Source organism: Leuciscus leuciscus (genome assembly GCF_965113295.1).
Source record: "Leuciscus leuciscus genome assembly, chromosome: 9".
Taxonomy (NCBI): domain Eukaryota; kingdom Metazoa; phylum Chordata; class Actinopteri; order Cypriniformes; family Leuciscidae; genus Leuciscus; species Leuciscus leuciscus.
The window spans coordinates 36,063,657-36,079,896 of NC_138733.1; the positions used below are offsets into that span (position 1 = coordinate 36,063,657).

At 38.6% G+C, this 16,240-nt stretch overlaps 1 protein-coding gene across 2 annotated transcripts in view; it reads right to left on the reverse strand.

Annotated features, from left to right (window-relative positions):
- Positions 1-10,065: 10,065 nt before the first annotated feature.
- dscamb (Down syndrome cell adhesion molecule b) overlaps positions 10,066-16,240 on the reverse strand; it is a 167,933-nt gene continuing 161,758 nt past the window's right edge. For both annotated transcript variants that reach the window (XM_082180611.1, XM_082180610.1), the window contains exon 33: positions 10,066-11,985. In XM_082180611.1, coding sequence (XP_082036737.1) covers positions 11,612-11,985 — 374 coding nt within the window. In that variant the 3' untranslated portion in view covers positions 10,066-11,611. The remainder of the gene's footprint in view (positions 11,986-16,240) is intronic.

Sequence of the window (16,240 nt, forward strand, 5' to 3'; positions counted from 1 at the left end):
AAAGGTCCAGTTTGCTTACAAAGTTCGCAGTACCCACCTGATCCACACAATCCTCCATTCGAGGAAGTGGAAAGGCGTCAGGTTTAGTAATAGCATTTAACTTGCGGTAATCAGTGCAAAATCTATAAGTAGAATCTGGCTTCTTTACCAGCAAACATGGTGAAGCCCAACTGGAGCACGAAGGAACAACGATCTCGTTCTCAAGCATATACTGAACTTCTGACTCCAGCACATTCCGCTTGCTGATAGGATCCCTGAAAAAAAGCTGACGAACGCATCTCCCACATCCACATAATGCTGGATCAGATGCGTTTGGGTGGGCACATATGCAAACAAACTAGGAAAGTCAATCACCAACTCTGGCAATTCTGACCTTTGTAAACGACAAATGCGAAAACAAAGCATCTAGATTCTGAAGGGTCTCTGAATTATTTAACCGTGGAAGCAAAACACAGTCTTCAGGGACAATCACATCATCCCCTCCTTCTACAGAAAAAGGTTGAGAATTATCAAGAGAGACAGTAGCAACAGTAACAGCGGGATTAACCAGTTGAGTGACAGAATTACGAGAATGATAAGGCTTAAGTAAATTTACATGAAAACACTGTTTAGCTTTTCGCCGATCTGGAGTTGCAATTTGATCATTTTGGTCACTCATTTTACGAAGAACAGTGTATGGATCAGTACATCGTGCGCAAAAAGGAGATGCAGATGAAGGAAACAAAATCAACACCTGATCACCTGGTGTAAAAACACGGCATTCTGTATGTTTGTCAAAGTGTTTCTTCATTTTACTCTGCGCTCCGATAAGATTTTTCTGAGCACTTATTCCAGCTAAAAATAAACGTCTACAGAAACCATTTACATATTCTAACAAATTTTGAGGAGGATCCTCTTCACCCAATCCCTCCCGCAAAACAGAAAGAGGACCACGTAGACTGTGACCAAAAACAAGATAATTCGGGCTAAAACTCAAACTCTCTTGTTGTAACTCTCTAGCTGCAAGTAATAACCAGGGTAAACCTTCCTCCCAGTCACGGTTCAACTCCACACAGCAAGCACGTAATAACGCTTTCAATGTTTGATGAAACCATTCAAGCACACCTTGGCTTTGAGCGTGATATGCGCTTGATTGATTGTACTTAACCTTAAGCACTCTCAACATATCAGCAAACATACGTCAGGGTGAAATTAGTCCCTTTATCGCTCCGAATAATCTTGGGTATCCCAAAAATAGAGAGGAATTAGGTTAAAGCTTTCACAACTGCTTTGGTGGTAATTCATCTGATAGGATAAGCTAAAGGGTATATCGAGTTGCCTGACACATCACAGTCAGCAAATATACATTACCTGATTTAGACGTATAATGGGCCCACGCAGTCAATTATTAGATGCACAAAGGGCTTGCTTGTAACAGCTATAGGACACAGAGGCACCGGTTTCCCTGTTAACTGACATATATGGTACGTTTTAATGAAGGCTGAAATATCCTTTTTCAAGCATGGCCAATAGAACTGTCGCAAAACTCGGTTATACTTTTTATTTACTCCTAAATGACCTGCAACTTCACCATGTGCAATTCGCATTACCACCTCTCGAAATTGCTTTAGCACTACTAGTTGAATTATAGATTCCTCCATCAAACCTTTCTTATAGGGAATATATTTCCATCTTGGATAAAATATCCACTGACAGCACTTCTTACCTCCTGGGATGGAATAACATCCTCAAACAATTGCTGTACCGCAGGATCATTCTGTTGTGCAGTCACCAACTCCCTATGAGAAATAGGAAAAAGAGTAGACAAACCAGGCACAACACACTTTGACACTTCTTTTTCCTCACAAGATGTCTCCCGACTCTTCGAACGAGTTACAGCACACGCTATAAATACCTCAGGGAATATTTGCTTTGGTGCATCAGATTTTTCAATCAATGGAGTGGACACTACCACAGGGGGTGGGATAGCATCTCGCCATGCCCTACCTCCAACTAAATTATTCCCAAGTATTTTCATGACACCATCCACGGGCAATGATGGATGCACTCCGGGGGCTACTTCTCCACAGACCAACTCCGAAGTCAGGTCTATTCTGTGCAAAGGAACAGAAAGAGTTTGTAATCCAATTCCCCTGATTAAAACATTCCCCCCTTCACTTGATGCATCAGAAAAAGGCAGGACCGATTCAAGAATAAAGGATTCCGAAGCCCCGGTATCTCTCAAAATCTTAACTGGGACTTTATCTTCAGAATTGATCAAAGAAACAAAACCCTCCGTAATAAAAGGTGCAAAGGGTTTTGTGCTTTCAGTTTTTGACTCAGACACTGAGTAGACACCCTACTTCCATAGAAGCACTACCCGCAAAATCATTAATTCCTGTAGTCTCAGTCATCAATACAGGACTAAGCTACAAGAAATAAAGCTACTACTTCAGACGTTTTCAAACAGCACAGTAGTCATGACTTTATGAATTTCTTTACTTAGAAAGATTGATACTATTAGAGAGAAAATGAAAACTATGCAACCGTCTTCTACAGTATCACGTCAGACGGCATGCTATAGACCCCCTGAGGACAAATTCCATTCATTCTTTGCTGTAGGAGAGGAGAATTTGTCTAGACTTGTTAAATGATCAAAATCAACATCATGTACAGTAAGTTAGACCCTATAACGACTAATCTACTGAAAGAGAAAGTCATAGATCCTCTTCTTAAAGGGGTCATGAACTGCATTATTTTATTGGTTTAAAATGTTTCCTGGGGTGCACTTATAATGTTAGTATGATTTTTACATCAAAAATGGTCATAATTTAGAAATAAAAGGCATTTTCCCTTCCAAGATTTTAGCCCTCTGATTTGAACGCTGTGTTTGAAGGGGCGTGTCTGTGTGAGACTTCAGTGTAAACGTCCACTGCTGTGATTGGCCAACATCTTTGCATATGGAATAGCTACTTTTACATGAAGAATTCTCTCGAAAACCTCTAGCACGTTTTTACTATTACAGCTCTCAAGGTTAACTAATTGTGATAAGTGCTGATTACAGCATTATATTTAGATCATGGCATTAAAGGTTGCAGTTGGTGAGCATGTGCCGATCACAGACATGCTGAGCACATGAATGCAGCGATCTCGTCATTGCAATTTGATTTCGGCACACTAACGAATTATTTTATCATAACTAACAGTGCAAATACAATGTAAATAAGAGATTCATTGATAAAAACTGAAGATAAAAGGGACTTTGTTAGGGTCCGTCGAGGGACTTTGTCGAGTCCATAGCGTTAAAGTCTGTTTGCAAAGCCTGCGACGAAATGGCGACTGATTTACCAAAGAATCCACAGTGAAATGTACCGAAAACAAATAAAATTAAAGCTGCAAGCAGCATTTAGCGGGGCCAAGCACAATCAGATGACAACACATGCCAACATTGCTGAAAGTGTCAGACCAACTGCAACAATGAGCAATTAAAGACATTAAAGAGGATTTTAGGCAAAATGCCTGAAAATTCATAGAAACAGTAAATAAAAATATGATGTAATGCATTATCACTTTCTACCAATAGGTGGCGCAGTTACAAAACTGATGTGATGTGGTCAGAGTGAAGTGACAATGACACATACAAAGTTTGGTGTCAATATGTCAAGGCATTGCAGAGATAAAGCCTGAATAGTGCAATTAGCATCACGCCTCAACTTTGCTGCTGCGCTATACGAAAACGGTTTCGTCAATCGAGACGAAATCGATAAGTTTTAGTCGGCACGGTCTGGAGATGATACGATTCGATTTTGGTGAAAATCGGACAAACGGTGTAGGAGGAGTTCGAAAATGTATGTTTTGAATGAAAATCAAGATGGCGGACAGGAAATTAGGCCAAATAAGGAAAACTTGGTTTCTATGATCTCGGCTTGACCCAAGCAATCTATTAATACCAGTGGCATTTCAATAGGCAGATTTATTCAAAAGTTAATAGCATTTTTAGAAGTTTTGTTATAACTTTTGACCACTAGGTGGCGCTGTCTTGAAATATGTTGGGTACTTTCAGGAAATGGTGCTGAAGGCACTTTCTGAGTTTCATTAAATAACACCAATGCATTTGTTTAGTATAGCATTTTATTTCACAAAACTGTATTGAAGTCAATGGGAATTTCATGTTTTGTTCTATTATAGCGCCACCAAGAGGCTCAGTCACACCATTTTTTTTATGTGTCCTCAGAGTGAGCCCATACATATGTGTGTCAATTTTGGTGAAAATATCTCAATTCGCTTCGGAGTTATAGACATTTATATGAAAAAACACGTAAAAAATGACTGACACATGACTTTGATTGGATTTTACTACCCCTTACTATCAATATTTTCGCATTTGGGCATTGGCGTATAGCTATCGACCTATGTTTCCAAACTTCTGACGGTGGTTTCGTCTCGATCAGACTAGCGGTTTCGAAGATATAGCCAAATGTTTTTTAAGCGCTAAATCACAACGCTACACAAACCGTATGGCGAAACCTAGCATGTTTGGTATCGTAGGACTCGGCAAGGATTCAGGAGTCTAATTAGATGAGTCTCGTGAAAATAAGTCGACCACACCCAAAGTTATAAGCATTTGAATAAAAAGATTAACCACTAGGTGGCGCTGTTTCGAAACTTCTCAGGCTCCTTCAGGACATCGTGCTGATGACCCATACCAAGTTTCGTAACAATCCGTTCATGCGTTCTTAAAATACAGCATTTTAGCACAAAATTCAAAATGGCCGACAGTCAAAATGGCCGATATGGTAAAATTGGATATCAGTCGACTCGGCATTTTGCCCTGAATCTAACAAGACCAATTTTATGATTTTTGGACAAACTGTTCAGAAGTTATAAGCAAAAATAGCCATTTTTCATATCTCTGGACCAGTAGGTGGCGCTGCGCCGAAACGCAGCATGTAGCCTCAGGTCATGCTTGTGATGACATGTACCAAGTTTGGTCTGAATACGATAAAGCGTTGCGAAGATACAGCCTTACGACTGTTTTCGCAAGCGCTACGTAAAATTTGTTCGAGCGTTTATTGAAAACGGTTTGACAAATCAACTAGATTTTAATAACTTTTGGTCAGCACTGCCTGAAGATCATCTGGTTCAATTTTCGTGCAAATCGGACAACCTGTCTAGGACGAGTTCGAAAAAGTAGGTTTTGAGAATAATTCAAAATGGCGGCCATGTTTTTATGACGGAAAATTACGTCATAGGGTGCAATCGAATCGGCATGAGCTCAGGAATCAGAGGAAAAAAGAAGTTTGTTGATTGGCCTTACGGTTCAAAAGTTATTAGCAAAACAAAAGTGAAATTTTGGACAGGTGGTGGCGCTAGAGGGAATGACTTAGAAACACCAAAATTGGTGTATTTAATGTTGGGAATGTCCTCTATCAGAATGTCAAACCAAAACAACTTTCCCGCAATCGGTTCTATGGGCTGCCATAGACTCCAAGAGCGGAAGAAGAAGAAGAATAATAATAAGAACGGGAACAATTACAATAGGTGCCCGCACCTTCGGTGCTTGGCCCCTAATAATGCTCCTCTGAGACATTCACATTGTTGAAAATAATAACCACATTCCTAGCATTAGGATCCATTGGAAGGTAATGTTATTTTTAGTTCATTAATCCCGTATCATAACACAATGGGTCGTTCTCTGGGCTTGGTTACAATAAAAGCTGACTAACAAGGAAGCTCAAGGAAAATTTGATTTCTCAATTCATGGCCCTTCAAATATTATTAATTCATCACTGTCATTAGGATACATACCAAAACCTTTAAGATGGCTATTACAACTCTTATAAAAAAAATAAAAAAAATAAGATTGTGATTGCATCTGTCTGTTAGTTTTACTGGATCTTAGTGCTGCATTTGATACTATCGACCACAAAATGATTTTGAATAGACTCGAAAATCATGTTGGCATTAGTAGAATTGCATTGGCATGGTTCAAATCGTTCTTATCTGACCGGTACCAATTTGTAGCCATAAATGAAGAGATGTCATATCGATCACAAGTTCAGTATGGAGTACCGCAAGGCTCAGTACTAAGTCCATTTCTTTTCACCTTGTACATGCTACCCTTGGGAGATATCGGTAACACTTTACAATAAGGTTTCTTATGTTAGCATTAGTTCATGTATTAACTAACATAAACTAACCATGAACAGTACATTTGTTACTGTATTTGTTAATCTGTGTTAATGTTAGTTAATAAAAATACAGCTGTTTAATGTTTGTTCATGTTACATCACAGTACATTAATGTTAACAAATACAAAATTTGATTTTAAAAATGTATTAGTAAATGTTGAAATTAACATTAACAGAGATTACTAAATGCTGTAGAAATGCAGTTGATTAATACTTCATGTTCATTAATGTAGTTAACTAATGTTAACTAATGTTAACTAATGAAACCTTACAAGTGTTACCAATATATCATTAGGAAGCATGGCGTTAGTTTTACTGTTATGTTCCTGACACTATTTTTCTTCACGAACTGACAAAACATACCAATTCACAAAATTAACAGAATGCATAGTACATATATGTTGATTTATGTGAGTTGATATGTTGATTTAAACAATTGGATGACTAGTAATTGCCCACTACTTAATTCTGAAAAAACAGAGGTTTTAATTATGGGACCAAAAAACCTCTGCACGTAATAACCCAGAATACTAACACTGATGACTGCTCTGTCAAGTCTTGGACCCCTATTTCAAAACCTAATTGTTTGACCAGATCTACTAGAGTTTAAATCCTCAAGCTGACCTTGGCTGAGGGCAGCTCCGTCTCATCGACCTTCACCATCAGCTGGTCTGGATATTGCTAATAGGGACAGTGTAGAAACCCTGGCCCTATGCTCTATGGCCCTATGCCCTAAACCCTGGCCCTATGCTTTACATACTAGGTTAGTGTCCTATCCCTGCAATATTCCCAGATGATGTTTGTGGGGTATTCACTATACCTGTCACAGTACTATGACTGTCCATATTTTCCTTATTGTTGACTTTACATTCAGAAGTAGCAAACCCTGAAGTGACAGATCACTTTCTGAAAGTCACAATGCACTGACATTTTCATTACAAGTTCTGATAATGTATTTTTCAACTTCATCACCATCATCTCTTTTAGGATAACAGGATGTGGCCTCACAAATGGGTCCCCAGTGATCTTTAGTCGCTGATCTCTGAATCCGGGTCATGGCACCAATCTGTAGCAGACTACTCATAACACCATAGGATAAACCCCCAATAAGAACACTGACAATGCCTTTTTTGTGCCTTCTGCAAGCATACAATGGAAGTGTTACAACAATTGTCAATATTAAACAATCTCTCCTCAGAGTGCTTCCTGTAGCCTGAAGAGTGCAGAACCCAGGGAACATACCACTGATTGAAGAAAGGGGTATATCAAATATATGTAGGATAAAGCACTGTGTGAGCAGCTGCTTATTCACTTGGCACAGCAGCTGAATTATCACGTTACCTCTCAAAAAGTAGCCTTATGTTTCAGTTGTTTGCAGATGAATATCCACTTCATCCAGCAATGTTTGTTCTCTGTGTTCTAAAGTATAGTGTCAGTAAACTATACTGTCTGTTTGTCTGACTGAGATACCGCTTGATTCAGTGAGAGAGTGGTCCGAATGAATACGGATCGATTCAGACCATTTTGCAAATCCACTCGACCAACTCACATTCATTGAAATAAAAACAATAGAATGAATGATTAATTCACAAATTATTGGTTTCAGCAAACGGAAATATGGGACACAAGTAATAACTTCTGAAATATTTACAGGGAAAATGTTTCTCATGGTACGTACCCCAGACAGCAACGTACAGTAGTGTCGGCCCAGATGCGGCCCACATCTGCTACGCGTTGAATCCACATGTACCAGAGGTGGCCCGGATCTGGACTGCTGTCTGGAACAGCGCCTACGCATATTGTTCAAAGAGCTATTTAAGTGGTTTGAACAACCTTAAATGAAAATAATTAAATAAGAGATTTTTTTTTAGATAAATACTGTATTTAAAAAAAAAAAAAAAACAGGAAATCGGACTCTTAGCATCCTATCTGCTGGCTGAAACGAAACACATTACCTTCAATTTGGTTATTAATGACAAGTCAAATGCTCACACAAGTCATGTGATCCAGTACTGACGGATATGACGCTATCAGAAGCTAGTAAAGTGACTTTCTTTGAGCTTTCTGCTTAGCAAAACAAGTACATTTGGCCTATATGATACATTGGCAAATGACAAAATTGAATTTGTTCTAAAGATAATCATGACATGAAATAATAATAAACTGTCCTGAGTATTTGAAAAAGGGAGGGATACCATGAGAAAATCTTCAAAACTGTAATAACTCCCTCTAAACTTCCCACAAATTCCTAAGACAAAACGTTATATATCTTGTATATGATTAATAATAATGTTCATTATTATTATTACTGGTTAAAATTCTAATTGAGTGAAATTTCTTATCTAAGAAACTCATCTGAGAGAGATGAAGGCTATTCCATGCGCTTTTGTCTTGAAGGAAGAAAGCAAACTGGATCTAACCAGCAGAGAGAGAGAGAGAAGTGGACGGCCCAGGTGCACAACAGCAAGAGAATAAGTCCATCAGATAAACAGACGCCTCTGAGTGAAGACTCGAGAATGCATGAGGTCTACAGCTGTCATTACTGCACGTAGATGATTCTTTGATGAACAGAACGTTTGAAGAATAACATTTATTTGAAATAGAAATAGTCATTTGTAACATTATACATGTCTTTACTGTGATTTTTCAACAATGTAATGCATCCTTGCTGAATAAAGGTATCAATATCTTACAAAAACATAAACATTTCATAGTAATTCCAAACTTTTTATGATAGTGTTTTTTTTTAGAGAGATTTCCACTATGTTAATTTTTTTTTTAAATATCTCTTTATACGTTTTTTTTTATGTCCCCATTGTCAGATATCCATGAAAACATTTAAAAATCAGGTAATAACAACATCAGCCTTCATCGTGAATGTCTTCATCCATATTTCATCAGCTATGAGTTCAAGATAACACAGCCTTTGGTTATAGTTTATATTTTTTATATATCAGATACTCTAGATACTCATGCTTTAGTTTCTTTTAACCATAATATGGAAACTCCGCCACAGAAGTTGTATGAAATTATTATTCTAATTTTTTTTTTGTGTGTGATCATTTTAAGAGGGTTCTACTATGGGATATAAACTCTGGGAATTCAAAATGTTACTGCATTTAATTAATGTGTAATATCCAAAATATGGACATTTTGAATGATAGATTTCTCAAGTCACACTATTGATACACATTACCACACTATTAGTATGCACTATTTTTGTATGTGATAATTTTTGTCAACCTTAACTGAAAGAAAGAACTTGGGAATTTTTTTTTATTTTTTATTGTAGTTCTTGGAGTTGAGTTGGAAGCTTCCAGATAAAAAGGAACTAGTAAAAACCTTGAGTGCTGATGCCTTGAGTTATATGGCAGATACTATGTATTATTAAAAATGTTTGCACATTTTAGTTGTAAGTTTGACTCATGTTGTATGTCTGAGCAACCATGATCTATTGCTTTTTTCAGGAGGCATTTGCCTTTATTTATTGGAAGAAAAAAACAAACAAATATCACATGTTTTTGGAATTTAAAAAAAGGAAAAAATCTGATTTGGTTTAATGTGAGTAAATGAATATGTTGGTTGGCTGCATGGGTTTTCAGCTGACTGTAGAGAAATCCACACAAACAGAAGAGCTCCTCCTACAGGCAGCAGTCAGAGCTTCGTTCATAAACATCTCAAAAGACATCACAGTGCCATCTGTTGGTTATGATCATGGATGGTAGTCTGTAACCCGGGCACAACATTTTCACCTGATTTTTGTGAATATTTATGAATTTTCCTGACGTAAGCTAATTCTGAATATATATATATATATATATATATATATATATACAGTATATATATATATATATATATATATATATATATATATATACAGTATATATAATTTTGATTCTCATTGCAGTCATTTTGACAAGTTTTGACAAAGATTTACTATTTTGGTCTTTGTGTTTAAGGCAAGCGTATTTAAACTGATGTCTACTCTGACATTCGAAAGGCAGGCTTGACAACTGAAGACATGAATGGCAAAAACGAATCATGAAATAGAGCATTAGATATCAGAGTCCCGTTTTTTTAATTATTCTGTCTGTTTACTATTCTCACCATTAGACAGGTTTTTCAATTATAGTTTAGAGATTGTGTCATTAGTTTGTCTCTTTATTGTCAATCATCTTCGGGTTTATTTTTCATTATGCATTACTGAATACATTCATATCTGTTAGTACTCCAAGATGTCCAAGAATTACGAAATTATTAGTAAATCCAGTGTCATATTGCTCAATTAAAATATCTTCTCTTTGTTGCGTGTCTTACACAAAACAGGCCACACCATCTACAAACAGGTGAATCAGATACCATTCATTCAAGGAGCTGCTGGAGAAAACTGCATATAGACGTTTAGGTTTCTTCCACGGTTCTCTCTTTGTGTCACACATGCTCTGCAGCTCGTCAGATGAAACTACCGTTACGCAGTCACAAAAAGCTCCAAAAGAGGAAAAAAAGACAAGAGAACCCAACAGTTTCAATTTTCTAATCAAACCAGATGTGTGCAAACATGACTAAGGACTTTATTTACCAAATCTTTTTTTTTTCTCCCTGTATTATCCACAAATAAAAGTGATTTCTTCATGTGTATGTATATATTTATATATATTTATATTTATATGTATATTATAACATATATTATAACATATAATGTCATAACATATATTACAACATTATATATTCCCTTAGTGTGACAAAAAAATCTCTTGGAATTATTTTTTTTTATTTTCAGGTCCCCATGCAGTCCTTAGAAAGCACAACATTCTGAGACGACTGGAAACTGTGGACGTGTGTCCAACCTCCAAGTTGGACTAGTTGTCCTTCCTCCATGTCTTCTGCGATCGTCAGATACACAGGCGCGATAAACAGCTACGAAATTGCCGATCACACCTCGTCGTTTCATCAAAACAGTAGAGTCATGGATAAAGAAAGCAACGTCTTCCCGCAGAGCTGACCACACCCCGCCTTTTTAAACCATTTTTTGATAATTTTTCTCTATTTTTATATAATAATAATAATGACTATAGAATTATCCTTGATATAAATTCAAAAGTAGTTCCTCTGTCAATTTAAATAAATAATTTTGGCAATCTTCATAACGGTGGTATTTAAAATAAATGAATGATTACGTAAAAAATCCAACTTAGTCAGAAAAGAGGGCAAGATAAGAAGGAGACAAAAAGAAAGTGTAAAAAAAAAGCAGAGAGAGAGAGAGAGAGTGAGAAAGACAGAAAGAAAGTCAGATGCAAAGAAAACTATCCACTTCTTTAGGAATTCAGAATGTATGTACAGGACTCATCTCTGAATCAGAAAAGCGCTCGTCTTTGCAGTGGGTCCTCACATTTTGTGTGTGTGCGTGACAGTGCAACGTGGTCCGTAGCTGTAGTCCTGTGTTATACAAGTGTGTAGGACTTTGCGTAGGGGTTGTTGCTTTGTTTCAGGTGTCCTCTGGAGTCTAGCAGCGACTCCTGGGAGCTGCTGAGTTTGGCAGCCTGGGCCAGGTCGCCCGGCTCGCGCTGTGGCAGTGTAGAGGCAGTTCCCGGCTGCCACTGCTGTACCGCCTCTCTGCTGGGGGGCCCGGAGGAAGAGAGGGCTGACGAGGGGGTCTCGGAGGGTGTGGGGGCCAGCAATGCTGGCCGCTTCGCCAATCGGCTCTTCTGTGGGTCCATACAAGTCTGTCCTGTGGCCTCCCGACCTGAAGGGGCCGCTCCCCGGTTCAAAAGGAAGTCCATACGTAGGTAAGGGGGAAGATGGACCAGCTCACCTCCTACGAGACAGACAGGGTCATGTAAGTGTGAGCACTGCTCAAAGATCAGATTTGCTTTGCACAATGTGATAAATAAGGGGGGGGGGGGGGGGGGGGGGTTGGGGTGGTGGATGGAGAGAATAGTCTTTAAAGGAATGTTCTGGGTTCAAATCAATCTGCCTGGTTCAAGCTAAATCAACAGCATAGGACAGGGCATAACAGGATAGGTAAGGTTACCCTTTAGTCAATGTTGTTTTCTGTTGACGTGTGTACAAAACGTCATTAAACATTATTTATAGTGCACCTATAGGTTAAGTTGAGGGTTGGACTTGACAGGACAGGATAGGGTAGATTTACAATAGGATAGGGAAGGTTTGTTTTAGGTAGATATGTTGTGGTAAAATAGGTTATGTTTAGAGTAGGAAAGGTTAGGACAGAACAGAACTGGACAGGACAGGATAAAGTTGTTTTAGGGTAGGATCGCATAAACTAGGATAGGTTAGGTTTAGGGTATAGGATAGGATAGGATATAGTAGAGTCGAGTATGATTGGTTAAGTTTAGGATAGTATAGGATAGGATAGAGCCGTGTCGAGTCAAGTCAAGCAGAGTAGAGTAGAGTCGAGAATGATAGGTTAGGTTTAGGATAGGGTAGTGTCGTGTCGAGTCAAGTCGAGTAGAGTAGAGTAGAGTAGAGTAGAGCAGAGCCGAGCCGAGTCGAGTCGAGTCGAGCAGAGAGCAGAGCAGAGCAGAGCCGAGCCGAGTCGAGCAGAGAGCAGAGCAGAGCAGAGTAGAGCAGAGTAGAGTGGAGAATGACAGGTTAGGTTTAGGATAGGGTAGAGTCGTGACGAGTCAAGTCGAGTCGACTCGAGTAGAGTAAAGTAGAGTAGAGCAGAGCAGAGCAGAGCAGAGCAGAGAACAGAGCAGAGCAGAGTAGAGTAGAGTAGAGTAGAGTAGAGTAGAGTAGAGTAGAGCAGAGTAGAGTGGAGAATGACAGGTTAGGTTTAGGATAGGGTAGAGTCGTGACGAGTCAAGTCGACTCGAGTAAAGTAGAGTAAAGTAAAGTAGAGTAGAGCAGAGCAGAGCAGAGTCGAGTCGAGTCGAGCAGAGCAGAGCAGAGCAGAGTAGAGTCGAGAATGATAGGTTAGGTTTAGGATAGGATAGGGGAGAGTTGTGTCGAGTCAACTCGACTCGAGTAGAGTAAAGTAGAGTAGAGCAGAGTCGAGTATGATAGGTTAGGATAGGATAGGATAGGATAGGATAGGATAGGATAGGATAGGACAGGACAGGACAGGGCAGGATTGGGTAGAATCGTGTCGAGTCGAGTAGAGTAGAGTAGATTCCAGTTGAGCAGAGTGGAGTCGAGTATGATAGGTTAGGTTTAGGATAGGATAGGATAGGATAGGATAGGATAGGATAGGATAGGATAGGATAGGATAGGATAGGATAGGATAGGACAGGACAGGGCAGGATTGGGTAGAGTCGTGTCGTGTCAAGTAGAGTAGAGTAGATTCCAGTTGAGCAGAGTGGAGTCGAGTATGATAGGTTAGGTTTAGGATAGGATAGGTTAGGACAGGACAGGATAGGACAGGTCTGGGATAGAATAAGATCAGGTTTGCTTTCAACAATGTGATAAATGAGAACAAAAATGGATGGAGGAACTAGTTTTTAAATTAATGTTCTAAATTCGAAATAAAATTCTGCATTCAAGGTCTGTTGACACCATAAAACAGGAAAGTACAGGACAAGACAGGATAGTTTTTGGATTGGATAAAATAGTCTTTGTATTGGATAAAATAGGTTTAGGGTAGGGTAGGGTAGGGTAGGGTAGGATTAGGATAAGATTCAGTTCAATAAAATGTTTCAATTCACATTGATTTGTACAGTGCTTTTTCACAATACATATTGTTTCCATGCAGCTTTACATAAAAAATTCATGTCTACATTACAATTTAGAGTGATCTGTTATCAGAGGTGACTGATAGGATAGAATAGGATATACTTTATTGATCTCCTCCTCATCTAGTTGTCTAAACAACTAGTAACATTTTTAATCCAACTGTGAATCCTGTACGGATCAGACACATCTCACACAAAAGAGCGTTAAAAAAATGACGGAGTGCAGTATTATATAAAACTTGTTCCAATAAGGCCAGTGATTGAAGTTTATATCACATCCAATGTCTCCATTGTGATAATAAACTGCTGTTTTGTAAAGACAGACGATACCTCTACAGCACAGGATGCAGATCGCCCCTACTTGGCCTTAAGGAACAATGCCAGGTGCTCTCACTAACCAAAGTCTTCCTGTCTGGGGGAATAGTGCAGATACATTCACAATGAGAAGGTAACACTAAACGCTAATCAGTAACCCAAGAACCGTCTGGGGCATGAAATCAGCCCTGGGTGGCCCCAGACGCAGACCACGTTAAGCCCATTGATGCGAAAAGAACATGGCAGTGTGTTTGGACAACAGCCTTCGAGCCTGTACCAATCAACACAGGAATTGATAGCACACTGCAAGAGTGACAGCTGACTGGTGAACAGGTAAACTGAGGAACACGTGGAAAAACACATTCGCACGCATATACTACTAGTCAAAAGTTATAATACGAATAATATAAGGAATAATTTCGATATTTTAAAAGCAGCGGCTATTTGCACAGTGTAGATAGCAACTAAAAGTATTTTCTTTACACTAAGTGCAAATAGTAATGTTATGTACACTGTGTAAATAGGATCTATCACTATTTACACTTAGTGTTAATAGCATTTAGCAATATTTACACTAAGCAGAAATAGTATTTTCTTTGCACTAAGTGTAAATAGTTGTTTGATGGAATGTACTGTATGCAAATAGTGGCAGATACTATTTTCAACTGTAAATTATTATGTTTATTAAAATCATAAATGGATGCTGTCCCTAAAGCCCTCCTCTAACACTACCCACTAAACACTTTATTCCCACTATCGAATACATGTTAGGCACTTTATTTCCACTTTTCGAATATTTTTTGAATTTTTATTTAAAACAAATGTCTCCCTGAGCGAATACGTGGTGGGAAAATTGCAGATTCGAACTCGGGTCAGTCGTCAAAAGTAAATGCCACCCGCCTTACTCTCCATGCCACTGATCCTGTTATCAGCAGGATTTCTTTCATAATTTCATCTGGCTAAATCAAACGATGGTGGCCAGAGTTAGAGTAAAAAGGCAGGCTAGTTGCACTTGGTGTAAATAGATAAAATTTTTGTTTAATATTTTTGGAAGAAGTCTCTTGTGCTCACCAAGCCTGCATCTATTTGATCAAAAATAAAGTGAAAACAATAATATTGTGTAATATTATTACACATTGTGTGATCTACAGACGCAAATTAAAAAACACAGATGCAGCCGGATTATTTCCATAATGACTAACGCAATATAGCAAGAGCAGCGCAAATAGCGTCTGGTTTAAGACATGCTTTTTTGGGGCGTTAAATAATGGCGCAAATACCATTAAATTGACTAGCGCAAACCTTAATACATCACCTTGCATGATTCATTTAAATACTTGATGGGGGATTCTACACATCTCAATTCTCCAGCGGCAGTCATCTTTGTTGTAAACAAATTCAACCCAAGCGATCTTTGAAGACGTGGATGATTACGTTACAGTTGATCATCTGTCCATCATCGTATAAGGCCCGCCCTGACAATTTGATTGGTCCGAACAGCTCTGGTTCGAGCATAGTTGCTCCATAACAGATCAAGCCCAGACCGAACTTCCCGACCTCAAATGTTGTGGGCGGGGCTAAGTTCGGCTGGCATCCAGGCTAGGTAACTCCAACAAATGCATATGCAATAAGGTCAGCCGGAAAAAGAACTGTGTCCACGGCTTTACATCGCAAATGTTTCACTGCGTGTCTTTAGTAAATCCTGACAGAAGTTTTTTGATGTTATTAAATCTGGCCATAACTCTCACTTTTGATCAGTGTCATTAACATTTCAGTAACCCAATTCTTCAACGACCTTGCTCCATTCTGGTATGTAACACTCACTTTTTACAATCCAATCAAATCCTGATGGATAAATTTGAGTCCCAGAAATATGTCCAGTTATTAAAGTAAAAGGACATAAACAGTGTTTTGCTTGGGATATGGGATATTTAATAAAAGTAGAGACTATGATAATTAAACTCCACCCTAAAAATAGAGGAAATGACTTGCATTCCCAGTTTTAAAATCAAGTGAGAATACAGTAAATTGGTTTTCTGAAAGCACAAATCGAGCGTAGGCAGT